General features: G+C 35.7%; 1 protein-coding gene and 1 non-coding gene across 7 annotated transcripts in view; both read right to left on the reverse strand.

The window, feature by feature from the left end:
- Nucleotides 1-26,960, reverse strand: part of CBLB (Cbl proto-oncogene B) — a 219,550-nt gene that overhangs the window by 92,854 nt on the left and 99,736 nt on the right. For all 6 annotated transcript variants that reach the window (XM_037063336.1, XM_037063340.1, XM_037063339.1 and 3 more), the window contains exons 5-9: nt 18,886-19,042; nt 13,502-13,623; nt 9,757-9,894; nt 6,388-6,475; nt 3,046-3,177 (exon numbers count right to left, since the gene is read on the reverse strand). In XM_037063336.1, coding sequence (XP_036919231.1) covers nt 3,046-3,177; nt 6,388-6,475; nt 9,757-9,894; nt 13,502-13,623; nt 18,886-19,042 — 637 coding nt within the window. The remainder of the gene's footprint in view (nt 1-3,045; nt 3,178-6,387; nt 6,476-9,756; nt 9,895-13,501; nt 13,624-18,885; nt 19,043-26,960) is intronic.
- On the reverse strand, nt 11,666-11,772 carry LOC118999026 (U6 spliceosomal RNA). Its single transcript, XR_005069019.1, has one exon. It is a non-coding gene; the product is annotated as a U6 spliceosomal RNA (small nuclear RNA).

Here is a 26,960-nt window from a genome sequence, read left to right on the forward strand (position 1 = left end):
TTTAGGGGAGAAAAGGGTAAATAGACAAATGTTTACAATACAAATACAATGAAGAGCTTACAGGAACATATATAAGAAAACTACTTATTAATCATGAACTGCCTTGTGTGGGAAGAATAAAAAATAATGCTGAAATAATTCCTTAGCACACTTTTCATTACTCTATATGAAAAATTCTATGATCAGATTAAGACATTAATAACTCTAATCCCTGGTGCCATGAGTATGATTTCTTTTTATTATTATTTCAACCTCTGAGTACTTATAAATTTGTCATCTTTTGTTACTACTTTATTTAGCAAACTACTATTCCATTACTACTTTTTTATATGGCTTCTCCTAAAATTCTATTCAGACTGTTTTTGGTGCTTGGTAATTGATGCACTTCCTCAAGTTCTGAAAGTGAAGCTGAGAAATGAGAGGTACTTCAGAGTAAAACAGAAATAGCAAATGTTAACAATTTACAAATATGATTGGACATATCTTCATAGAAGGCCATGTGATCAATGCAAAAAAGCATGAAGTGAATCAAGGAATTGATCAGCTACTAGCAAGAGGAACTGCACCATTTGGAGAATGCACATACAGAGAAGCTGTAGCAATGTAAAGCACAAAGAGTAATAAAAACACCACTGACAACTGGGAAATTCCCGTATCTTTTGCACATAACATTCCTATTGCAAATAGTTCACAAACTTTAATAAACTATATAGCACTGACCCTGAAATGTTAAAAGGTATAGATTTCAAAAGTATACAGAAAGTAAAATAAAATCTTTTGCGGGGGTTATGTCCAGTTTTGCTCTTTTATTCATACTAGGCCACCGGTAAACACTTTTGTACAACACTTTAAATAATAATCTTTGTTAATCAAAGGTGTCTGGCAAACTATTGAGAGCTTCTGACTTTTTCAATCCACTTAACTTCCAAAGACAAGTTTAGTATTGAGTTAAAGATGCCAAGTCCCACAATATGTGTGTTTGTCTGTGCCCCTAGACAGGGCTGCAAGAGAGGAGGCTGGAATGCCCAGTCATCCAGGGAGGCATAGTACTGGGAATCTGTACCAGCCTAAAATTCTAGGTTTTTTTAGGGAGGATGAAAATTTTCACTATTTGTACCTGTGAGAACCATCCCACCACACTGAAGGCATAGGTCAATCCAAAGGAGTGACATGCATACTGAACCTCTGTCAGTTTAATACTTACACTGAAATACAGTACTCAATGGGTACCAGGTAAAGCACAGCATCCTAAAGTAGTCCCATCTCAGTCAGGGTGGCATTTGAAACACACTTGCAAACAGTTTCACCTTCTACCAGCTTAGCTAAATTTATCGAAAGTCATTTATAAAAACAACATTTCTAAGTATGCAAACTACTATTGCTAACACTTAAATAGCAATCAAGTGCCCAGAAAATGAGAGTGAACTTCCTGATGACATACTGAACGTCCTCCTTCCTCCAATTTCTCCTATACTGTGCAAAATTCGCCAACATCAGGAAGGAATAAAGGCGAGTTGTTAGGGCAAGGATATCAAGGAAAAACTGAAGTAAAATGTAACCCCAGTGTGTACTGAGAGAGAGAAGTATAGGGATGTTGAATGATTTTAACTGAGTAAACAAGGATATCAGGAGTTCAGGGATGGCTTTGAAAACTTAGCTCAATTGTAATTAATTTCCTAGTTCTTCCTCTTTTTTTCACCCATTTTTAAATATCCCCAAAGGAAGAAGAGACCCCTTCTCATAAGATTGTGAACAGGTGAAAATCATTACATTTCATTACTGAGTAATGAGCTCAGTGGGCATTCACACCCCTCCAGTGTGCATTCCCCTCCGGGATGGACGCTCTACGGGGGCCCTTCCTCCGGCAAGGCAAGGTCTGCGCTGCAGAGAACACCAAGCGCTGAGAGGGCTCAGGACTACGGTGGGGGGATATTGGTTATATACTCAGCTGCAATTTTTAAAAAGGACTGAAATTTAACTATTTGCTTTCTAAGCCCCATCAATCACATGCACATCAATATTGGCTGTGTTAAATAGCAGTTAAAAATGGTATGATCTAAATATTTTGAGACTCCTCCACGCACTCAAAATTGGAAATTCTGTCCAATGATCTATTTTTAAATCTCACCCTTTATTACAGTTAAAGAAATACAAGAAAGCCCTTGCGGAGACCAGTTATTCTCTAGGTCTTATTAAAAAAATCAAATCAGTTTACATTTACTGAACATTTGCCTAGAGAGGGGAAGGCAGTTTATCTTCGATTCTGCTTCTGCAAGTTGAAAAATTTGCTGCCGGTTTCTGTGGGAACCATAAATACTTGGGAGACATTTCCCATCCCATTCCCCCATTTTGGCCTTACCAAGCAGCCACAGTGCGTGTGAGATTGGAGCCCTACTTCTTCAGGAGAAGAGAGGGGGCTGGAACATTAACATACGCTTTATCTACTAGGGTTTACTCTGCTATACAGTCTGGCCTGCTGTAAGCAGGACCTGATCTGCAGTAAATTGTATAAATACAGTTAACTGGTAACATGGGTAAGTGACTAAAACAAATACTTTTACAGAAGTAGAACTACTATGACTAATACAAAGTTATAGAAGCAAAAGAAACAAAACATAAAGCACAGCAAAAAATCAAATTATAAACTAACAAGCAAAATAGAGACAAACACATACACAGAAGGCTGACAGCTCTGGCGGTGTGAAGGTGGAGGGAGTGAACGAAAAGGGAAAGAAAGGACTGGGGGCAGAGACAACAGTGTGGTGATTGTCGGGGAGGGGGGAGGGGGGCAGGCGGAAGAGGGCATAGGGGGAATGCATGGTGACGGATATAAAATAAAATACCATAAAATTAAAATACAACTTAATTCAACATAAAATCAAATTATATAAATAAAAGAAATTCAAATATGAGTTTTTATTAACAACTACTCCAACAAAGCCAATATCAGCACTATTTCCCGACTCACTGGATGAAGAGAACCGGAAAGACGAACCCTGACAGGAAGTATGAGAAAGCTGTTCACGGGGCTGGGCCCGATTATACCTGCCACGCCGTAAGACAAGAGGTGCACATCAAGTGGCCGCACGGCTCGATCTTGACGTCTTTGTCGTTCTCAGCACAAATTTTACAGAGCTGAAAAGTGGAGCCCATTTCACAATATAATTCATATTGTTCCTGGAGTTTGGGGGGAAGAAAAAAGCAATGTTAATACATATGATGCATGGGCAGGTAATGCTGAATTTTCTCAAATACAATGATTCACAATACATCCTTACACTTGATCATGTCAGGGTTATAGTGCCATTCGAGACATGTTATAAATTGGTAATAATCATTTGGTTTACAAAGTAATTTTCAAAAATATTTGAGCTTCCATTAGAAATTATATAGGCTATTTTTTATGTTTTTTAAGATTTTATTTATTTATGTATCTTTAGAGGGGAAGGAGAGAAACATCAATGTATGGTTGCCTTTCGTGCATCCCCTGCTGGGAGTTGGCCTGCAGGGAACCAGCCTGCAACCCAGGCATGTGCCCTGACTGGGAATAGAACCTTGATACTCTGGTTCGCAGGCCTGTGCTCAATCCACTGAGCTACACCAGCCAGGGCTATATAGGCTATTTTTTTTACATCTTTGAAATATTTAATGTTTTGTAGTATTCCTTTAGGAAGGGACTTACTTAGTCACAGTGATTCAAAAGACAATACTTAGGGTTTTAAAAATCAATATAATTAACTTTATTTTCTTTGTAAATGCCACATATCTAATTTTATTGTCAAAAGACAAATACACGTGATTCTGGCTGCATTAAACTATGTATCTTAGATACCTATAGAAATCCCAGAATGGAAGAGAAGCAGCATTTGCAAATCCCTTCCTTCACATCAGGTGCAGAGGCCCACATTTACTGTCATGTCATTTCCAAAACATAACAAGATATACTGAACTTAAATAAAATACCTGAAGGTCCATAGGTCTAAATTTTTCTCAAATCTATAGTAAATCACTAATCCTAAATTGCATGATCTTCTCCTCATCTTAATCACTTCAGCAACCAAGAATTGTTTTATAAAAACTCTTTCTCTTGATTTACTAGTTTAGAACATTTTGGCATAGTAAAATTTTCAGTGTTCAAATATTGAAAAGAACTCTTACAAAGGATATATATATTGATGTAAAGAAAATACAAAAAAGTATTTTTGAGATACTCTAGATATAATAGAGAGATATATATCTAGAGATATATATCTAGAGATATATATCTCTCTATTATATCTAGATATTGTATCTCTAGATACATACATATCTAGAGATATATATTTATATCTCTGGATATAATAGAGATACAAATATTATGGAAATAAAATTTGTTTAAATAAGACAATGTTCTAATCTAGAAAGTGCCTATGTACTTGGTACTAAGATAAATAAATGACAATATTTAATGCCTAACCTACTAAAAAATCTTACAATATTGGTGAGAAAAAAATATATATATACATGCATAGATTTACAAACATATACATATACATTACTATGTAAATTGTGTCATAATAATAAATGTATGTATGACATAAAAGTAATTTATTTTTAAAATTAAGGAAAAAATAAAAGGGAGAATGGATCAGTGTAGAAAAAGATAAATCTGAAGTAACCCAATATAAATTATAAATCACTGAAGTCCCTAAAATACGTAAGTATTTCTGTTGGTTTTGACATCCAAGGATTTTTTGACATCCAGATTGGTTTTGACCAATCTACAATTATTAAAAAATCACCATAAGCTAAAAAACTAGATGGAGAATTTAATGCATTATAAGGGGTAAGCTTATAGTCAAATATTTATGAGACGTTTAAGAGAATGATGCTATTCCAGCCCTGGCTGGTGTAGCTCAGTGGACTGAGCACGGGCCTGCGAACCACAAGATCGTGGTTCGATTCCCAGTCAGGGCACATGCCTGGGTTGCAGGCCAGTTCCCAGCAGGGGACTCACGAGAGGCAACCATACACTGATACTTCTCTCCTTCTCTCCTTCCCTTCCTCTTGAAAGATAAATACACAAAATCTTTAAAAAAATTAACACAGATTTAAAAAATAATTTTAAAAAAAGAGAATGATACTATTCCTGGATATGTATTTTTAAACAATAGTTTTATAAAGAGGAATTTTATAAAATGTAAAATATTTTATATTTAAATATTATATAATACAGAATTAGATCATTTAAAAAATGAAAATCATATATTAAATTTTAAAAGCTGCCCACAAAGCTGTACATATGTCAACAAGCATGTTTCATCTAATATCAAGACTACCAGGACTAAAACCTGAAGAATCAGAAATAAAATAAAATAAAAAATTATCTATCGTCTTCCTTCACACCTATAATTTGTTTCTTATCAGATTTTTATTTATCATACAAAGCACAAAAACACGTTACAGACATTTTAAAACTAGATTAGATGTAGAAAGATCCTTCCCTCCCCCTTCCCGACTCCCTAAATATCCGTGCCTCCTCAGTTAAAACACTGTTACCAGTCTGGTGTTTGGTAATTTTCATTTTCTTAAAATATATTCTTATGTTCATATTTGGTCATCTCTGTACTTAAAAAAACTGAACTTCATGTAATTTTACAAAATAAAGTGTTATATCATTGAACAGAACATTTTTACATAAAATGCAGAGATGCTCATGTGAAAATGCAGAGTTATTATTACCCTCTTACTAATGACTTTATGGTATAACACAGTATAAGTAATATGTTTTTTAACCTATAATAGAATATTTCAGTATTTTGTAATTTTTCATTTGTATGAAACATGCTAAAGTGAACACTGGTATACAGATCAGTGTGTCTATGCAACTGCCAAATACATGAAATGTAGAGTCAAAGACATTTTTATTTAGATTTTGATAATTACTGAATGTCACAATCTAGAAAGCCTTTACCAAGTTATCCTCCCACTCATAATCTATGAGGCTGCCAGCAGTGAATTTATAAGAATGTAATTATTAATTTTAACTGGCTTCACTTATTCATTTGACTCTAAAAGCTAATGCCCATAATTATCCTAATCTGCTATGGAGTCTCCTAAGACCACGGCTCTGCCATGTTTATCTATCTGCCTATGGGTTTATCTGTCTCCTCAAATAAATAACAAAATTATATTGAAAGGAAGTCTATTAACAGTAGAAACTTTTATTCAAAAAACGGAAAAGGTAATGTGTTTTCCTTTAAAATACTCCTGGAATTCCTTGGGTTATCTATTGCACTAAGTCCGTGTCCATGATTTTGGTTCTAGCACAAGTAGAGAATCTTATTTATGTCAAAGGTATGAGAGATACTTATAAATTATAAACACATTTGCACCAACAATCCTTACCTGTGTAACTTTTATATGATCATGTGGTGTAGGTTCACATAATCCAGTTAAATCAGGATTATAACTTCTCCCATCAGGATAAAGGTAGCTGGATTATAAATAGAAACCTTATTACTATAAACAATGAAGTTTTAATTGCAAATAAGTTATTTAATCAGATTCTTTTATATTTAATCATACATTTGGACATTTCCTTTTTTATGTAACCCTATCATTATTTCCATAATACAGGGTCTGGCAGAAGTAACGCCTTCTTGAGTGTGGTTGGTAGGAGGTAATAATTTACAGTTTTAATTTGAACATTTCACCTAAAATGTCATATGGTGAACTTGAGTGTGATATTGTTATGTTACAGAATTACATGCTTATGATTTTGTAATAAAAAGGGGGCGGTATTTGTGCTGGACCCTGTAGTTATTTTTTAAAACATTTAAAATCTAGGAATCATTTTCATGTAAGAAATACATAATGAATATGGACTCAGCCACTAAGCAATGGTTTTCAAATAAATATCCTTACTATGTCTGTTAGGTAAGTTAAACATTTGTTTTACTGGTCCCTCGTGTTCCATTCTAATATACTTTGAATATACATATCCTTGCAAATACTACATCTTTCACCGGAAGCACAGTCAATGTTAAATGCACCATTTTACATCGCATTCAACCACACAAGGAGAGAAAACTGGAATTACGCCCACGGCTTTCCCCCAGAAGTCACTCAAACACTGTACAGTGTTTCCGTTTCTCCAGGCTCCCGTCCTGGCTCCACCTCACCTTCCTCTCACCCAACACATACGCACATGTGCACATACACACACTTAGATAAATTAGAAAGTGTTACAACCCTGTGTTTCACATACTTCAAATTAAACTCCAGAATGATTTATATAAAGCTCCATTATTACAGAGAACTGAAATAAGAAATAAAAGTTATAGTGATAATGCCATCTTGCTATGTTAAAACCATTTTTATTAAGAAATTCACTAGAATAAAGTTTATTGTGTTGGTAAATACCTATTTTAGGTTTTTTAAAAGATTTTTATTTATTCATTTTTAGACAGAGGGGGAAGGAAGTAAAAAGAGAGGGAGAGAAACATCAATGTGTGGTTGCCTCTAACACGCCCCCTACCAGGGCCCTGGCCTGCAACCCAGGCATGTGCCCTGACTGGGAATGGAAGTGTGAGCCTTTGGTTCAAAGTCTAGTGCTCAATCCACACAGTTACACTGGCCAGGGCCTATTTTAGAATTTTTCAAATGGCAGTATCACTGCTGGATTTTGTCAATTTATTTTAAGTATTGGTTAATTTTGTTCAGTATCCTTCTGTTCTAGATGCCCTAAATGAAAGCTAAAAATATACTATTACAATGGTGAATATTTTAAGGGGCAAACCATACTAAAACTACTCTCTGAAGTAACAAAGAATATTTATCCTTAAATGAAGAGTCTATAAATATGTTACTGTTGAATATACCCAGAAAAATCAGAGAAAAAAGAACTTAGAGAACAGACAATTCACAAATGGTAAAGAACAAATCAGTTAGATACATTTCTTAAGATTTAGGAAAAGAAGTTGACTATATCTGAATGTGATACAAATGTAGAGTTTCATTATGGAGATGAAATAAAAGGCTGCAAATAAATACTAAGTGAGGGGTGATAAGTAAAAGTTGTTTTAGTAACTTTCTTTTTATACACTACAGTGGCCAATTTTAAAAATCATATAACATTTTGATCATCACACTTCAAAAACATGTAGAAATTCCTAGGAAAAGTCAGAAATAAAAGATTACAACTATGACAATAAGGTTGTTAAGAACAGGTTAAAAGGCTCTTTTTATTTAACATCTGAAGGACAAATCAATGACCACTGTCCTCATTAAACCGGGAGGGCACTGACGAGCCCCTTGTACAGGCAGCGAAGGAGGGAAGAACCCCAGCTGCTCATCGCAACAGATGCACCACCTGCGGCACACAATCCTGGGTTAACTATCGGAACAGCTGGCCCTGATGACAGCTGGACTAGATAGACGTCTCCCTCCCTCATTTTTACTGATCTTAAAACAAAGATGATCTAATTAATAGAATACCTATTTTAATCTCATCTAAAAATCCGATCTATTTTAAAATCATATTAAAATTTCCATCTGATCTATGTTTAATGTAATCTATCCCTAAAGGAAAAATTCAACTCCCCTGAAAATGTGTGTGTGCGTGTTTGTGTGGAAATATTAACAGTTAACTTTCACAGGTGTTCAGAGGCTAGACTGCTGATTACAAATTACAGCTTGTTATTTTTCATTGACTTTTGAAAAATGCTAGATGGAAGGCATTGTAACAATATAAATAAACTACATCAACTGACAGAAGGCCCACTCATGACCTCTACTTATAAATTAAAACTTTAAAGCAAATTTTCTTAAAAACAAAAATCCCGCAATCATAGTGCATCGAAGGAGCACACAGGAATTTCTGCTGCACTAGAGGTAAAGTATAGATAACTGAGAAGAGCACATTTATGATAATTAAGAGAAAAAGAGAGAACACACTTAGTACCACAGTTTGTCATACAATTCTTACATAACAATTTCTAGAAAACTCACAACTTTAAAAAATGTATTATTTTCCTTCACATAATCCCATCACTTATTTATTTTCTTTTCCTTGCGATTATTTTCAGAAGATAAAACGTAAATCATGTGCTCTTTGCTGACTCAGGCGGGTCTCCTGCTAGGTTCCTACCACAACCCATGCTGCAGCACCCTGAGTCCCATATGTCCCCGTGCTGCTCAGCAAGGCAAAGGGCAACAAAGTCTGTGGGATGAAGTGACACCGAAAATACAACCACAGGACGGAACAGAGTAGGGCTAAACGAATGACAGATGTGTCTACTGTGAAGGGACTTACCACGTCGCCTGTACTCTGTGGGTGGGCAAAAGAAGGTCTGCAGTTGTTCGTATGGAAAATAACACAGTAATTAATAAATAATACAAGAACAAGTTAGTTGGCGTACTCACAACTATAAACTTACCTTTGCCCATCCCTGTGTGTGTGTGTGTGTGTGTACAGTTTTACATCTATTTTATAACAACCTTTAAGTTGCAACTTCCTCTCCTATAAAAGATATAAACTCACTGTCACTTCAGTTTGGAATTTATTTGCTAGGATATATAGTTAAATGCAAATGATTAAATTACTTTAAAATGACCATTTTAAGAGAGAAACATAAAAACTAAGGAGCATCCACTTCTTACTCTTGAGGTAAAAAACCACCACGTCACAGCCTCACTACCCATTCTCTCCAACACAGAGCAGTCAGTGTTTTTCGCATCTGTGAATACACCTTGACACCCATTTCTCATACTCACAATCCTTCCCTGCTGCCATCAATCAGGGCTTGAAATAAGGGCTTGTTATGAGGTATGGTCTGTAAGATATTGCCATCCCCTGTCACATAGCCAATGGCCCATTGTCCCAGTCTGGTGCAGCTTAACCGGAAAATGTAGCTGTAAAACGTGAAAAAAAATAGGTTGAATCACATTCAAAAGGTATATAAGTACTATATAATTTGTTAAGTTTCTTAAGCAAAAAAAAATAAACAATCATTTAGAATTTCTGATATAAATTTCTTGCTTCTAAATTATTTTAACACTGTTCTACTTCTCCATTTATTGATCTGTAACAGAAGCAATCACTATTTCACTTAAATATTTCCACAGTTATATGAGAAAATAATTTAAGTTGTAAACTATCAAAGAATTTTTTGCCATTACCAGTAGTGGATACTCTGTATAAAAGTGCTGGTGGTAGGAAACAGCTATGACGTAAATCACTTTGGGGTAGTAAAATAAGCAGGGAAAAGTTTAATTTGTCCATATTAGAAATTGATCCAGTTTGTACTATGGAATTCAATATTTTATAATTTAAAAATTATGCAGTTTTGGTGGTTAATAACTTGTATTATTGTTTAAAATATGCTTTTTCTTTAAAAAAAAGGTGACCTATGAATACTAAGAATGTTACTTTGGTTACAGAACTTTTTGAAAGAAGTTCTCAGAAAAGTTTATAAACATTCTCCTCAACAGCATGAAAACAGAATATCAACCTATCATTTATTAGCATCCTTAGTCAGAAAAAAAAAATCCACACAGCCTGGCTGGTGTAGCTCAGTGGATTGAGCATGAATCTGCAAACCAGAGGGTCGATTCCCAGTCAGAGCACATGCCTGGGTTGCTGGCCACGTCCCCAGATGGGGGTGTATGTGAGAAGACCACACATGTTCCTCTCCATCAAATCCCCTCTCTTTAAAAATAAATACATAAAATCTTTAATATATATATATATATATATATACACACATATATATATATTTTTAAAAAATTCCACATAGACTGATGACTGCCAGTTGTATCCCAAATTCAATACAACCTGAACAACCCAAATGTCCTTGGAAAAGGCCCAGCTATTTTCTTTATCATGAAACCAGAATTGGAATACTTTCCAGGACAAAGGACCAGTTAAACAGATATATTCTGTAAAGCAATTATTTATCAAAATTATTTGATTTATTCATTAAGAGAGTTTTTCTAAACACATTTTCAATCTCCATCATATTTTACATATTATATAATTTACCACACACTAAATGTCTCATCTTTACTTAAACTTTAGTAGAATAAATCATTACAAAGCAAGTTGGGAAGAAAAGGAAGACATCTCTCCAAAGAGCACTATCCTTTTATTAAGACACTATTCCTGCCCTGGCTGGTGTAGCTCAGTGGATTGAGCGCAGGCCTGCAAACCAAAGGATTGTGGTTCAATTCCCAGTCAGGGCACATGCCTGGGTTGCAGGCCAGTTCCCAGCAGGGGACACATGAGAGGCAACCATACACTGATATTTCTCTCCCTCTCTCCTTCCCTTCCCCTCTAAAGATAAATAAACAAAACAAAACAAAAAACAGCAATTAAAAAAAAAGAAAACTATTCCAATGGTGATGAGACCCAGCTTTTGCTTCCAACAGTCATTAACTACCTTCAGATCTTTATTTTCTTAAATAGTATTTTTAAAGAATTTTATCTATTTATTTTTAGAGAGGGGGAAGGGAGGAAGAGAGAGAAACATCAATGTATGGTTGCCTCTTGAGGGCCCCCTACTGGGGACCTGGCCCACAACACAGGCAGGTTCTGGTGACCCTTTGGTTTCCAGCCCTGCAACTCAATTAACTGAGCCACAATTAACTGAGATCAGCCAGGGCCATCTCCAGATCTTTTTTTTTTTTTAATATAGAATGCTTCACGAATTTGCATGTCATCCTCGTGTGGGGGCCATGCTGGTCTTCTCTGTATTGTCCCAATTTTAGTATATGTGCTGCCGAAGCGAGCACTATCTCCAGATCTTTAAACAAGAGACCATAAAAGGGACTCAGCTTCTTCATTATATTCAGAGCATCAAAGAAGATAATTTCCCAAATAACTTCTCTGTTAAATTGGTAAGACTACAGGATTCCACCCATATCACATCTTTCAAATCATACTCCAGAACAAAAAAAAAAAAAACTCTGATGCCAATCTAGACAGTAAAGACTATGGAAAATCCTGGTTTGGGAGATCCTTGGATGAATCAGAATGACTCATTAAAGCCACTGTCAATGTGCAAAATATATGACCTGCTGCCATGATCATAAAGAGAATTAATTCTCCTTAATCTTAACAGAAGACCTCAACATGGGCTAACCCATTTTCTGCACCCAGTGCTTTCTTTTTATATGCCATACAAATTATTAAATATGAATAGGGAGAAATCTTCATTACAGCAAAGAAGATAGGCATCAACAATATTAGCTTGTACTTGAAAAGACTACTAAAAGATACGCAAGCACCATCTGCTCTACAAATCAATAAAAATGATATTAGAAGAAAAAGACAGACTTAAAAAAAGCAACTAAATTCCTTCCCAAAAATGAAATGACCCCTACATGAAAATAAGGACACTCAAGGACACTGAAAATGAGAGGCTGTGACAACGGGTCTCCACTGTCATTACTGCCATACCCAGCACCTCACTCGCCACAGCACCAATGGCCACTATGTGCCTAATGCATTTCCAATTAAGATGTGGGGAAAACGCATTAACCAGGAATGAGTCATTTTCTGATCCCAGATTTGCCATTAATAAGGCGTGATTTCTTGGGCAAAGTCAAAGGAACCGACCAAACCTCTGTGAATCTCAGTTTATCATCCAGAAAGTAAAACAAATTCTGTGGCTATAAAGAAGCATGGGGTATAATGGAAATTCTCATAAACAAAATTGGCTTGGATTATAATAACGGATTATGTATGTTTATGCATTTTTATATCTTTACATGTACTCATGTGTTTATCACAGAGTCAAACTGAATGTCTTGAAAAATGATTTTAAAATGAACATGGAACCAATACTCATATATACACAATTTTTAAATTATATTTTATTGATTATGCTATTACAGTTGTTCCAATTTTCCCTCTTTGCCTCCCTCCACTCAGCACCCCCCACTCCTTCAGGCAACCCCCACACCATTGTCCATGTCCATGGGTCATGTGTATATTTTTTGGCTACTCCATTTTCTATACTGTACTTTACATCCCTGTGGCTATTCTGTAACTACATATTGGTACTTAATCCCCTCACCTCTTCATCCATCCCCCCCACACCCCCCCCAACTGACAACCATCAAAACCCTCTCCATATCCATGATTCTGACTCTGTTCTTGTTTGCTGAGCTTGTTTTTTGGATTCAACTGTTGATAGATACAATTTTATACACAAACACAGGGACCACGAAAATAGTCAATATGCTAATATTCCACTCCAATTTGAAAATCAGGACTCTGAGATCTAGTAAATCTCTAAGTTCATCAAATTACACAGTACTTTCTTTCATCTTATGAGCACTAAGTTGCAGAGCAAGCACAAGGTATCCGTTTGAAGGATCCACCAAAGAAACATGGTTGCGGTGTTGTTAGCACTGCCGTCCCTCCACCCCGTGGGTTTTACTGATCTACTTAGAAAGTTACCAGAAAGGACTCTAGGTCGTCATTACATTACATAACGGGACCACCAAAACGCCGTACCTGCCCGGTTTGGTGCTGTATTTCTGCAGTCGTGCTTTCACTTCATCATAGGTGAGAAAGGCCATGTAACCTGGATGTGTTACGGCTAAGAAGTTCCAATTCCGCAAAATAGAGCTCCAAGGCTAAAAATATAAATAACACGTATCACCCAGATAATACCAACCATCAATTGCACACCAAACCATCATTTACTACACTTACTGAAATTCTCCTGGGTATTTTTAATGTGAAAACGGGCTTAAGTGGCTTAGGTCAACTTTTATTATCTAATAGCAAACATACAGAAACGTATTCTCTTTTTTGGAAAAAAGTCATTAAGTAGAAAACTTTTCTAAGGAGCAGAAAACACAATACAAAAAGAAAAAACACATAATTTCTTACTTACAAATATACCCAGTAGAGCACCTGTAATTATTTTAAAACTTAAGTCACATCACTCTTCTGTTCAAAACCCTCTAACTTTGAGTAAAAGCGAAAGTCCCCATAAGTGGCCTAGAAGGACCTTACAGGGTTGATCCCAGTTCCCTTTCTTCCTCGCCTGCTGTGATGTCGCCTGCTGTGATATCTCCCACTTTCTGCTCTACTCCAGGCACGGTGGCCTCTTTGCTGTTGGCTTGAACGCAACTATACTCTCTCACCCCACAGCCTTTGCATTTGCCAAATCCTCTACCTGAATTCTTTCTCTAAATATCCATGATTCCTTTCTCCAAATGTCACTTCCTCAATAAAGCCTTATCAGACCTCCCTTTTAAAACTGTTACCTCTCATAACATTACTTATCTCCCCATGTGTCTGTTCTGTTCACTATTGTACCTGTGGGCATTTCACTTTATAGAACAAGAAACCATATCAGAGAATGTAAGTTGTCTTACACATTAACCATAAGCTACACAAGAGCAAGGAACAAGCTTGTCTTGCTCACCAAAGGAATACCAGCACTGATGCATGGTGTCAGAAACCCAGTGATCATACAGGGATCCTTGTTGACTAGCTCCCCTCATTAGTGACTTGTCTAAATGGCCTTGACTCCTACTCCAGTGTTCTTTCTGTGGTAACACACCCTTGTATTCACATTTGGTTTATCCTTGCACAGTCATAAAATTAGAAAAGGTTTATAATTTACTGAGTTATGTAAAAATCTTTCCCAGAAATAATACACACAAACACACAAGGTTTGTATCATTTTCTCTTTAATGTGATTAGTTGTCCTTCCAGTTAGTTACCATGGCAAAAGAAAAAAGGCAATCATTAACACACAACTTTGCTTGAGGGTGTAAATGAATCATCTCTGCTGTATTTTTAAGGCTGAAGCTACATTCCTCCCCCCCCCCCCCAGGGAATTGGCAGCATACTGTATCTGATGTGCCAGATTATTAATTCAAATTTTCTACATGAAAGAAAAAAAATAGTTTATATTGCCAAGTGAAAGTTGTAGAAATAGTCATCCTAGAAATGATACTGGTAGAGAGAGAGCTTTTGCTTTTGTTTGTTTTGACACTTGTTCCTCATTATCATTAAGTGTTTCAAATTTATAAGGCAGAATTTGTCAAATATAACATCCCCTGAGATGAGGATAACAAGGGCAAGAATGATTAAGTAATGAAGAGTTTTTTAACCTTTTCTGACAAATAGTATCTTTAAGGCATTAAGGCATTTCCCCATCAAGCTGAAATATCTAAATGGGCAAATAAGAAGCTCTAGAGAATACTATTATGAAAGTCTTGTCTATGTACTTGAACAAAATATATTTTTAATTTTTAAAGGCATGACTAAAAATTATATAAACAACACTTGGAAGAATAGCAGCATATGTTTTTTAAAAAACCTGCTATTACAAGCACTGAGTTGTGTTTTCTTTTATTTTTTCTGCTTCCCTATCTACAAATGGCAAGGATGAAAAGAATATAAAATATTTGGGTCACTTTCATTAAAGTCCATACAAATTAATGGAAGAGTCAAGTTTCAAAAATGCTGAACTTTATGGAGAGCCAATGCACAGATCAAAATACAAGTGAAAAAAATGAAGTCTGAGTTTTGAGCCAACTAGTGCATAATTCTTAGTACATAATCCAGAGGACCAGCTTCTAACTGCAAAAATATTTATGTAATAGAAAGAGTCTGTGTACTGTTTTTCTTGTGAATGCAACCCACGGTCAGAAACACGTGGTCATTGTGTTGTTGCTTTTTTAAGTATTTTGCCAACTAATGGTTTAAAGGAGGCAAAACGGATGCTTTAGAAAGTAAAAATTATTTTTGCAATTTGTTTTAGAGATTAAAGAAAATCTTTTTACACAGATTAGAACAAAATTACTTGGAAATTTTGAATGACTAGTAATAAATTAAGGAAGTGAATTAAGGAGATTAGCCCCTCCGTTCTCCCAAATTCTATTATTTTCAAAAATAACCATTTACAAAGCTACAATTTGTGCTGGAAGAGGGGCCTCAGGTGGTCTGTCCAGATACTTTTTCTTACTTGCCACAGCGAGTGATTTTCTTCCTCTTATTTCTCTCACCATCCCGTTGATGCTACACCTTTCAAATCACTCATCCCTTATCCTGCTGTCCCTCAACTGTATTGCTCCATTTCTCAACAACCCAGTCTTCTCTAGTTGTGGGGAAAAGTAAGGAAAAAGGGGAACAGCAGCCTCAGGGAGAGGGAAGAGAGAAGCAAAACCCCTGTTTTTCCACGCAGGACATGAATACCTGCCAATCCTAGGTCTCTGAACTACCTGGAGAGGAGAAGATTAAAGGCAGAATAAAGAGGAAGAAACACAGAAGGTGGCCATTGCAAGTTCCTTCCATTGACTCCCCAGCATTTGTTCAAGTTTTGGCAAAATAAGGGAATGAGGGAAGAGATGAAGAAGAAAGGGTAACTAGTAACTAGTATCCAGTTTCTCACTTCTCCCGTGTCCTAGGCATTTTCATCTCCTAGCTTCTGCGACTTCTTCTTCAAACCGTACGCTAATTACCAATGTCAGACCCCAATCCGAGAGAGTACCCTGCCTACTTTCAGATCCCAGTCTGCTAAACACCCCACATCTAACAATTTAGAGCTAGAGGAATCCACTGCCCATTAACCCCCAACATCAGAGCTGCAGAAGGATGTGTGTTCATGCAGGTACAAAGCTATACTTTCACAGAGAATATATAATTATGACTTAAAACTAGTACTCAATTTTTAAGGTTGTGTAAAAAAGAAAATATCAGTAAAAGTTAATACATTTCTATTTCACTTTTCTAGTCATAGAAGCAATTTTATCATTTTAAAGTACATGTATGATTACTCATTGAATAATGAAACCGAAAGAAATGAATAATCTCAGGAATATATAGAGGCTAATATGAGTTCTTTAGCTACTTCTGTAATTGTGTGTTTTTAAAGAAACTAGGCATTCTCTGGTCCACAAAGGAGAGTCTGGTTTTGTTATCCAAAACTTTTCACAGTAGCTCTGCTTAAAAAAGATGGTTTTCCTCTCCCATCCCAATGAGCAAAAACAAGATATACTAATAGTATATTAAGGTAATTTAGGCTATTTTTAAGTGAAACAACTTTTAGGAAAATATATGCACATACTAAATATCAGTTGGGCTAAGTGTTTAACCAATATTAAGTTGCCCTCATACTTTTTATAACAGGTATTCCGGCATTTAACAACCATACTAAATATCATCCAGGTCCCCTGCCCACCCCAAAACACACAATACTCCTAGAATGAAGAGTAGGTTTATGAAAATAACCTTTGTTCTCTTCCTTCACAAGAGGAAGAAGTAAAGCCTCTGTTGCTAGGAGTGTCTTTGTACCATGTTAAATAAGGGGTTTGGAAAATTATCAGACACCTTTAAAGAAAGGACAAGTTCCATTATAAAATGATCAGTATCAGTTAATACAACCTTTTTCTAAAATTTATCTTGAAATTATATAAGCTAAGAACCCATACATACCAAGGGAATAATCATGAAACTGCTGTAAATCGAAAATAAGCAAAAGGACACTTTTTATAGTCATTTATCTAATACCTTATCCTATACACTTAGGCAAAATTATGACTTTAGAGTTGTAATGAAGTAAAATATATTCTATGAGTATTGTTGATAAGAGTTAATTTGCCTTCTGTTAACAGGTTCTTTCATAAATTAAAAGTTAATCCCATGCAATCTTGTTTTCTTACATAATCAGTCACCCAATCTCTGCAGGCCAGTGTAGAGTCACAGACCACAGAAGCAGAATACTTACATCACGGCAAACATGAAAACCAGTATTATACTCTTAACGTCTGTTGAAAGCATGTTTCAACAGAATAAATCTTACTACAGGCTAAAATAATAAAAAACTGCATCAGAATATAAACAAGCCTGGTTTCTATATTCCTTACTTACTATATAATTTATCATAAAGATTTTGGAGGGACGCTTTCATTGTATGACTACTTGAATCAAATTTCAGGTCTTTACGTTTAGGGTAAGTCCATTAAGACACAAAAAAGAGTAAAATGATAGCATCCAGCTTTCATCGTGTAACAGCTGCTTCTCTGAGTAGCTATGTAAAGACAATTATAAAGAACTGGGGAGCACTGAGGGGGGTCAGGGCAGGGAATATAAAACAGAAAACTGTACTTGAATAAGAACTAAATTAAAAAAAGAACTGGCTTTAAAAAACAATAAACTACACAAGAAGGTTAACCCCCAAATCACATACATTAGGGAGAAAACAGAAAAAAAGTATTAATCTCCCAAAAGAGAAATTTGTTAAATGACCTATTATATTGATGGAATACTATGTAGCGACTAAAAATTAAAATGCATACTGATGAAAATATTTTTGACAAAATGTCAAAATGGAAAGATGTTTATAACACATAACTGAATGAGAAAATGGAGCGGTGAAACAGGACACCCACGGTGATCTCCTATACAGAACTGGGTAAACGTGCTGTTTATTTCCAAGTTTACGTACTGATTACCTTCTCACCTAACGTATGTGGAGGCAAAGGAGAGAAGCTGGGATACAACCCCAGCAAGTGCCCAAATGTAAAAGCTGCATTATATCAAATATTGGACAAAAAAAGACTAAGAAAGTAAAGTGAAAACCTAAATAAGGAATTTAAAACAAAGCTCCTTTGCATGAATCTTTTCAACACTAATAGGCAACCATTAAGCTCACAGCACCTGATGGTCCAAACAAACTCTAAACTTACAGCACTGGCCAAAAACTTACCATAGTGACTGGCTTTAAAATTATACACTACCAAGAATGAGACTCTTTCCAACATGTGTGTGTGTTTGTGCCTGTGCATGCATGTGAACGACAGAAACTCATACACACAAATGCAAGTGTGCACTGCACACAAACACAAAAGGGGAGGATTAAGGGGACGGAAACTTACCTGAAATAGCCTGGTAAAAATATCAAATTCAAAAACTGAAATATAATCATTACAAGTTAAATCAATCGTTGATTTTAGAGCCATTGCTTCCAGGCCAGAGCTAATTTGATGGACCTCATGAAGGCACTGTCTAAAAACTTTCCATGGCACGATAGTTCTATGTGAGAAAAAAAAGAGTAATTGAATTAAGTGTCATTTAAGACATACCTTCCATTGAAACAGCAAAATTCAATCATAACATTAACATAATTGCATTTGTACTGAAAGACAAATAGTTGAGAATATTGTTCATAATTTAGAACACATGTAATGGGTTTTGCTAACTGGATTATTTTCCATTTGCTAAGAATATGACAAAAATCTAAATCAATTTTTCTCTCAAACAGCACTTGACTATCAAGATATTTCTAAAAATACATGTGGAAGAAGGTATTAGGTCCAAGTCCTGTATGTCTGACCTCTTTGTGTATACAAGATTATTTAACTTAGAATCAAGTTAAATTTCCCCCCTCTATTTATTTCCTTAAAATAATTACAGGACAATGGGTTCATATAATAGAACCCTTTGTTCACTGTGCCATTCATCTACCATGCTGCATCGGTGGAAAGTCATTAAGACATTTCAGCTGCCACCCCAATGTTTTCTGTAGAGATGAAACGCATATGTGACCTAACCCTTCATATAATGCAAAGGGGAATATTAATATTTATTTACCAACCATGCAATGTCTATCACATGAAAATTTATTTTTAAACACTTATTAATTTATTTATATTAGATATCATGTATCAAAATTTTATTAGGTAATGCATGTACATGGTTAAAAAATTTAGAATAGCACAGTATGGTATCAGGGAAAAGGTTCCCAACCCATCCCCCTACTTGACCCACCTTTCCAACAGTCACCCACCTCCTCCCCAGTGTGACAACAAGGACACTGATTATTCATTCCACAGTTAAGTTTCCTCCTGTGGAATGTTAAGTGCCTACTCCTGAATAGGCGGAAGAAAGAAATTATTCATATTTTTAACATTTTAAAGCTGCAGTTTTCACAATGTGACAGCTGTATGTACAAGAGTTATGCCTAACTCTTACACATACCTTCTTATAAGACTGCATATATTTAAATCTTAGGCTTTTCTTCACAGTGTCTCTTCAGAAAAAAGACTCAAGCAGAACAGACTAACTTGGTCCCATCTCATCCCAATCCTCCCGTGAAGTGTCACGTAAACGCACAACTTTCATATTCGTCAATGAGCATCCACGGCCGTGCCTGCCAAACCTGAGCACCAGAATCACTGAAACGACTCTTAATACGAAAATTGCTGATTCTCAACTCAAGGCACTCTGATTTGGGATGACTGCTGGAGCCTGAGAATTTATAGTTCTGACAAGTTTTCCAAGAGATGCTGATGCTGCCAGTCTGGGAACAACATTTGGGAGTCACTGATCTATTTTATCTATTAATTGCTAAGGCAAGGCATGTCTCTATAGAGAAATCTCACTATGGAAACACAAAATACCATCTCTGTCCTTGAGAGCACACATTTTCAGGATCCTAGTGCTAAGGAATAGAGAGCAGAATATTTAAGGAAGTACTGGAGGAATTCCAAAGGAGGGCTCTGTGGCAAGATGAATAAATGAATGGTGAGCCAGGCTTACAACATTATGCTGCAGTTACAAAAAAGTTTGGGTCTAATAGTCCATTAAAAGAAAAAATATGAGGCTGAATACATCAAAAGGCTTTTCTCTATGTATGAAAAAAACAGGAAACCACAGAGAACCGAAGAGAGACACCACATCAGATGCCATTTAGAAGAAACACACATCAGGCTCTGATTAAGGTAACCAAAATGTTGCTGTTTTAAAAGAACAAGGAAAACTTTTGATAATAACAGAAGACTACTGATTGATAGTGAAGTGTAAATAGGCATTTTGTCCAGCTTCATTATAGTTACTGTGGAAGTAGTAACGATTAAGAAGCAGTTTTCTCCTCCAAATTAAAGTTCCAAATATTCAACACAAAAAAGGGACATGAACAATGATCGTCAACGTTAAAAAAAATTAAGGAACTACTGATTTAAGAATGGCATAGTTTTATCATTTATGTGGAAATGCTTTAAAAGTTGTCTTGTATATGAAGTATAGAAAGTATAAAAACTGATCAAATAGAAATCTTTATTATCTATTCCCATAAAAAGAGATCCTCATCCCCGTATTTAAGGTAGATACAGACCATAATTCTTCTGAATACCCAACAATTTCCCAGAGCAAACTGTGTTTTTAAATGTTCACATTTCTAACACTGCAGTCTAACACAGCACTGAGGAACAGAAGTTTACAAAGGGCAAGCTCTATTTCCATAGTACTCGAATACATGAGACTTCGTCACAGTTCACTTGTGATAAACCCAACATTCAAACAGCATTTGCTGGAACCTTAAAGAAGAGTAGTAAAGGAATTAAGAATGGCAGTATTGGCTAACTTACTATGCACACAAGTTTGTACAACAGATATCCTTCCTGCCTTTGACTGGCTGAGCTAAATTCCACCGTGAGGAGAAGCTGAAGGGGATGGTGGGGAAGGGGACACATGAATGAAAAACAGAAACAGACTACAATGGCAGCTTTTAAAAAGTTGTTTTAAAATAGTTACACTAAGAATCTAGACTTACCAAAGAGGATTTCAAGTTTCTACCATAATCAGCCCTGAGGTGAGTTCCGGGGAAGGAGAAAGGAAGATGTGACAGGAAGATGCAAAAGGACTTTCACATCTTTAAACTAAACTGTAGCAACAAGTCAGAGTGCTGGTTTCTACTACCCCTCTCCCTAGAGATGAAGAAAGTGAGAGAAAATGTTGGCAAATTGTCTTACAAACACACAGAAACATCAGTGTGCTGGGGGAGACCTGGGAAAAGGAAAGAGAAAGAGAAAGAAAAAGAACGGAGAACATAAAAGGGCCATCTAAGCTTTAAGAACTCACCAATCCAGAAATGTTTTAATCTGCCCTTTTACTACTTACAAGTGGAAAGACTTGTAAATAAATGATGGCATGCCATGAACTCAGGTTGTCACAGAAAGAGATGCATATGCCATGGGTACCCCACGGGATGGAGATCCATGAAATCAACAATTATATTGTATTCATCTTTGCCCAAGACAAATGAGGCATGGGACTAAAATTTGTGTTTTCAAATTAAACTGTATGGAGGGAAGTCATGAGAGTCTTTCACACAGAAAGAGCCTAAAATGTGTGCTACCATTCGCCTGCACAGAGACCCTCGATGACTTAAGAAAAGGGGTAGAGGGTTCATAGAACGTCAGGAGAGACATGAACTTGATAAATATAAAGCCATATTTATAATTCTGTTATGAGATAATGGGTTCTGGTCTATCACAAAAACAAAATAATTATAAAGTCTTGAAAATAAAGTGTCACTTCAGAGAAAATAAGGTCAAACCAATACACAGAAACAAAACTGCAAAGGTGTCAGGAGGCCAGCAACTGAGAAATCACTCAACCTTTCAGGCTCACCTCCTCCTCCGTAAAAGCGGAGGAGGGTATTAGATCTTCTAATTTGAAAATGCTGCAGTTTTAAGACAAAAGTATAAGGAATGGAAGACAAAAAACCTCAAAGATTGATACCCCTCAAAAGGCAAAACATTTTCATGAAACCACAAGTTCAAAAAAGGCTATAGGTTTTATTTATAACTTGCATGAAAAAAATCACATATTTAAGGTGCAAATCTCAACACAGGCCAGGGTGTTTGGAAACAGTAACTTTAGTACATAGAGTTCTGGTGTGAGTGAGTAAGAATTTATACAGCATTGCCAGACGGCAATCTGGCAGCAAGTTTGACCCAGAAAGCCTATTTCTAGGGATTTCCACTAAGAAAATTATGTCCATAGGCTATTATTAAATGGGAGCAGCATTTAAAAAATTGTATTTTCTTTATGATCCAATGCTACAAACTATATAGAATGCCTACAGAGGTCAACACAGATTTTAACTGATGATAACTGCACAAGGGTAGGATTATATATTTCTAATGGGCTCTGACAGCTTACAGGAACAAAAGGTATACTAAAACCATTTTAAATATATTATGGAACCACAGGCAGAATAGCTTAAAAATAAGAGTATTTACCTATGATATGATTTTTTATACAGGAAATACAAAAGAATTTTCAGATTAAACTTTAAGAAGTAATAAGATACTTCAATATGCTCGCTGAACACAAGAACAATATATAAATATCAGTTGTATTTCTATACAAAAATAAAACATAATCAGAATATAAGGTTTAAAAAACTTGCTTTTACAATACATCTAAAAACTTCAAATAAATAGGAATAAAGCTAATAAAAGATCATGGAAGCCACAACACAAACACAGACACATACACAACCAGAGATACAATACACAAAATAATTTAACCCTTATTTGAAAGTTCTGCAGTTCTATTTTTTTGTTTGTTTTAATCCTCACCGAGGACATTTTTCATTGCTTTTAGAGAAGAAGGGAGAGGCAGAAAAACATCAATGTGAAAGAGAAACATCAACTGGTTGCCCCCTGAATGTGCCCTGACCAGGGATCGAACCTGCAACCTTTCAGGTACAGGATGATGCTCCAACCAATTGAGCCACACTGGCCAGGGCAAATTCTGCACTTTTAGGACAAAATATAAGAAAAGAAAGACAAACTAAAGTTAGGAGAATGACCCCCCTGGCAAAAGGCAAAACATTTTCATGAAACCATAAGTTCAAAACAGGCTAAAGGTTTAATTTTTATTCATATAACAAATTAGCAGATTCGATAAGATGTAAATTCTCACCAAAATGATTCCTAGATTTAATATAATCCCAATAACAAATTCTGGAAGATATTTTTCTACTTGAAATTGAAAAGCTGATTTTAAACTTATAGGAAAATGTCAAAAGCCAAGAATAACCAAGCCAATCATAAATAAACACAACACTGACAAGCTTACACTCTAAGTTAATTGTAGTGTGAATAGAGAACAGGTGGGGCTAAGCAAAAAGGTGAAAGAATTAAGCAAAAAAGCAAAACAAACCAAAAAAAACCTCACAGACACAGACATCAGTATGACGATGCCCAGAGGGAAAGACGGGGTGGGGGGACGATAGAACACAATGAAGGGAGAATAAATGCTGACAGAAGTAGACTTGTCTTGAGTGGTAAACACAATAAAATATACAGATGACGTATTACAGAATTGTACACCTGAACTCTGTACTTTGATTACCCAGTGAATTCCGTAAAATAGTAAAAATAAAATAAAAACTGTATGGTACTGGCACAAGGACAGAAATACAGATGGAAAAAACCAGAAATTTCAGAAACAAATGGAACCGTTTCTGGACACTGGACATACAATAGCGATTACAAGTAAATAGCAGTGAGTAATGGACACTGTTTTCCATTCATGTTTGTGGGTTAAATGGATACATGTGTGAAAGAAAATGAATCCTGACCCTTATATAATACCACAGAAAAATCAATTTAGATGAATCTTGGACCTAATTATGAAAGATAAAACAATAAAGTTTTTTAGAAGAAACATGAGAACACCTGCTTTACTCTGGAGCAGACGGTTTAAACAGGACCCAAAATGCTAAAAAAAATATAGGAAAAGATAAATTAAAAACTGATATTCATGAAAAGAGATGATGAACATAGTGAAAGAGAAAGCTCCATTCAGAAAGAAGCTATTTACATGCATAAGATCAACAAAAGACTCCTATCTACAATATATAAAAACATCTCAATAATGATTACTCACATACTGGACAAATAACTTCTACACACACACACAAAAGCACAAAATCAAAATGTTCCACAAACATACAAAGGTGTGCTCAGCTTCACCAGTCACCAGGGAAATGTAAATGAAATCACAGTAAGATTCCATTCTATCCCACCAGATGGCTTATTTGGGGCAAGGGAGGGAGAGATGAATGATATCATCAAGTGTTGGTGAGGCTATGGAATAACAGAGATTTTCAGGCACAGGTGATTAGATTGGTAAACCACTTGGGAAAACTCTGGTAGTCTACTAAAAACGCCACAAAAGCAAAAACGATGCATACACTAGGAGAAAGCAATTACACTCTTAGATATACATCCAACAGGAATAGATACATATTTTAACGTTCAAAAATAAACAGCCATAGCAGCACTACTGACAATAATCTGATGGAGGATGAACCCAATGCCCACCACAAATAGGTAAAATGGAATAGCTATTCAGTGCACCGAGGAGAAGGAACACAGCACTGCACTGTGCAAGAACACAGGTGAATTCCAAAAACACAATGAAGAGTGAAAGAAGCCAGATATTTCTGAACGAGTGTAATTACATGACTGCAACCCCATGATTCCATGATGACAGAAGGCAGGAGACTGTGGGCAGGTAGCGACTACACGGGAAGAACTGAAGGTCTGGGAGAAGGTGGATTCTGAACTGCAGGTAATACCTTACATAATGATCTCACATACGTGGCATTTATATTAGTGTGTTTACTTTGTGAAAACTCCTCACCCTACATTTATGATTTGTGTACTTTTCTGTATATTAAACTTAAAAATATCTAAGATTAAAAAGAGAGAAAGGAAATGTAAGAAAAGACAAAGTACCTGTCATGACATAAATAAGGAAACCAGCATGTGTTTTTGGTCGTTGGTTTTGTTGCTGTGGCGGTGGTCATGGTCGCTGCCTAAAACCCATTCAAGCTCAGGGATATAAAATGTCCTCATGACTTTACACAAACAGAAAACTTGTTCTCTATTAGCTCATCTCTACTTTCAATTTCATCTGAATGTTGTCAGAAAATTCACCTTGATCAACAAAGACATGGTTCAGCGTCAGTACCCTTAAAGTGAAGGCTACTTTTGTTCAGAAGAAAATAGAAAATTCATAGGATATTTGATTTTTGTTTTTATTGTGGAAGCAAAAATATTAGTTCTGTGATTACTAAGTCTGTTGATATATTACATTTAGTATTTCCTTAAATCCAATTTTTTGTAATGACTCTGTTAAAGGACATGAAAATAGATTTTTAACAGGCTACTACTGCTGCTCTGTTCTTCCATCACTAAGAGAAAAATGATTGCTTTCCAGTAACCCACAGAGAGAGGCTATCAAACCCTCTGATCAGATAGTCTTTACAACTAACTCACCATGGACAGGATGACAGCCACGGTCACCCAGGATACACAAAATCAGGTCGAACTATTCTTCCTCATCAAAGAAAATACAGAAGGACTCATACAGAAGGACATAGATGTCGGGCATTTGTGACAGATTTTTTTCTTTGTAAAAAAATTCATAGCATTTTGCCTGTATTATTGTCAAACATTTTCAGAAGATTGCAAAAACAAGGAGATTGTTTCTTCAACATACTACTGATTTTCTCACTATCCTCATGTGATAGATTTGATACCTCGTAACTGCTAGGCTCACAACCTAACTTTGAATGTAGTAAATAGTAAATTTACTGTAGCCATGAAATTACTTTGCATGTAATTCCATTTATTTCCCGGCTTTGAAATATAAAGTTTATTGGTGAAAAGTGATGGGAAGAGAAACTGCAAGTACGATCCATAAAAACAGGTCACAATTTAATTTTTTAATTTTCCTGCTTAATAGCCATGACCATACAACAGAAAGATTTTATTCTTAAAACAAGAGATATTGTCATTTTCTTTCTAATGTACAACTGTTCTTCAATATACTTTCTCTGAAAGTTCTGTGAAACTTGGTAGGTTCACAATACACATGAGATACAGTCTCTTCTGGATGACGGCAAGACGCCTTTGATCTGCTGAAGTCAGATTAAACAAATTTAGGAAATTGTATACCCTAAAAGTAGCAAATCCTGCCACAGAAGGGCTTAATGAAGGCTTTAAAATGATCCTCCCTTTAGCACGAAGAGCCCAGACTGTTTTACCAACAAATAAAAATGCCAATAATATTAATAAATCCTCATAAATCTCTCTACATAGGGTAATTAAAGGTAAAAAGTAATGGGCAAAGTCTGATTGGTATGTTC

Source organism: Sturnira hondurensis, unplaced genomic scaffold (assembly GCF_014824575.4).
Source record: "Sturnira hondurensis isolate 20B ecotype Veracruz unplaced genomic scaffold, ASM1482457v3 Scaffold0014432, whole genome shotgun sequence".
NCBI lineage: Eukaryota > Metazoa > Chordata > Mammalia > Chiroptera > Phyllostomidae > Sturnira > Sturnira hondurensis.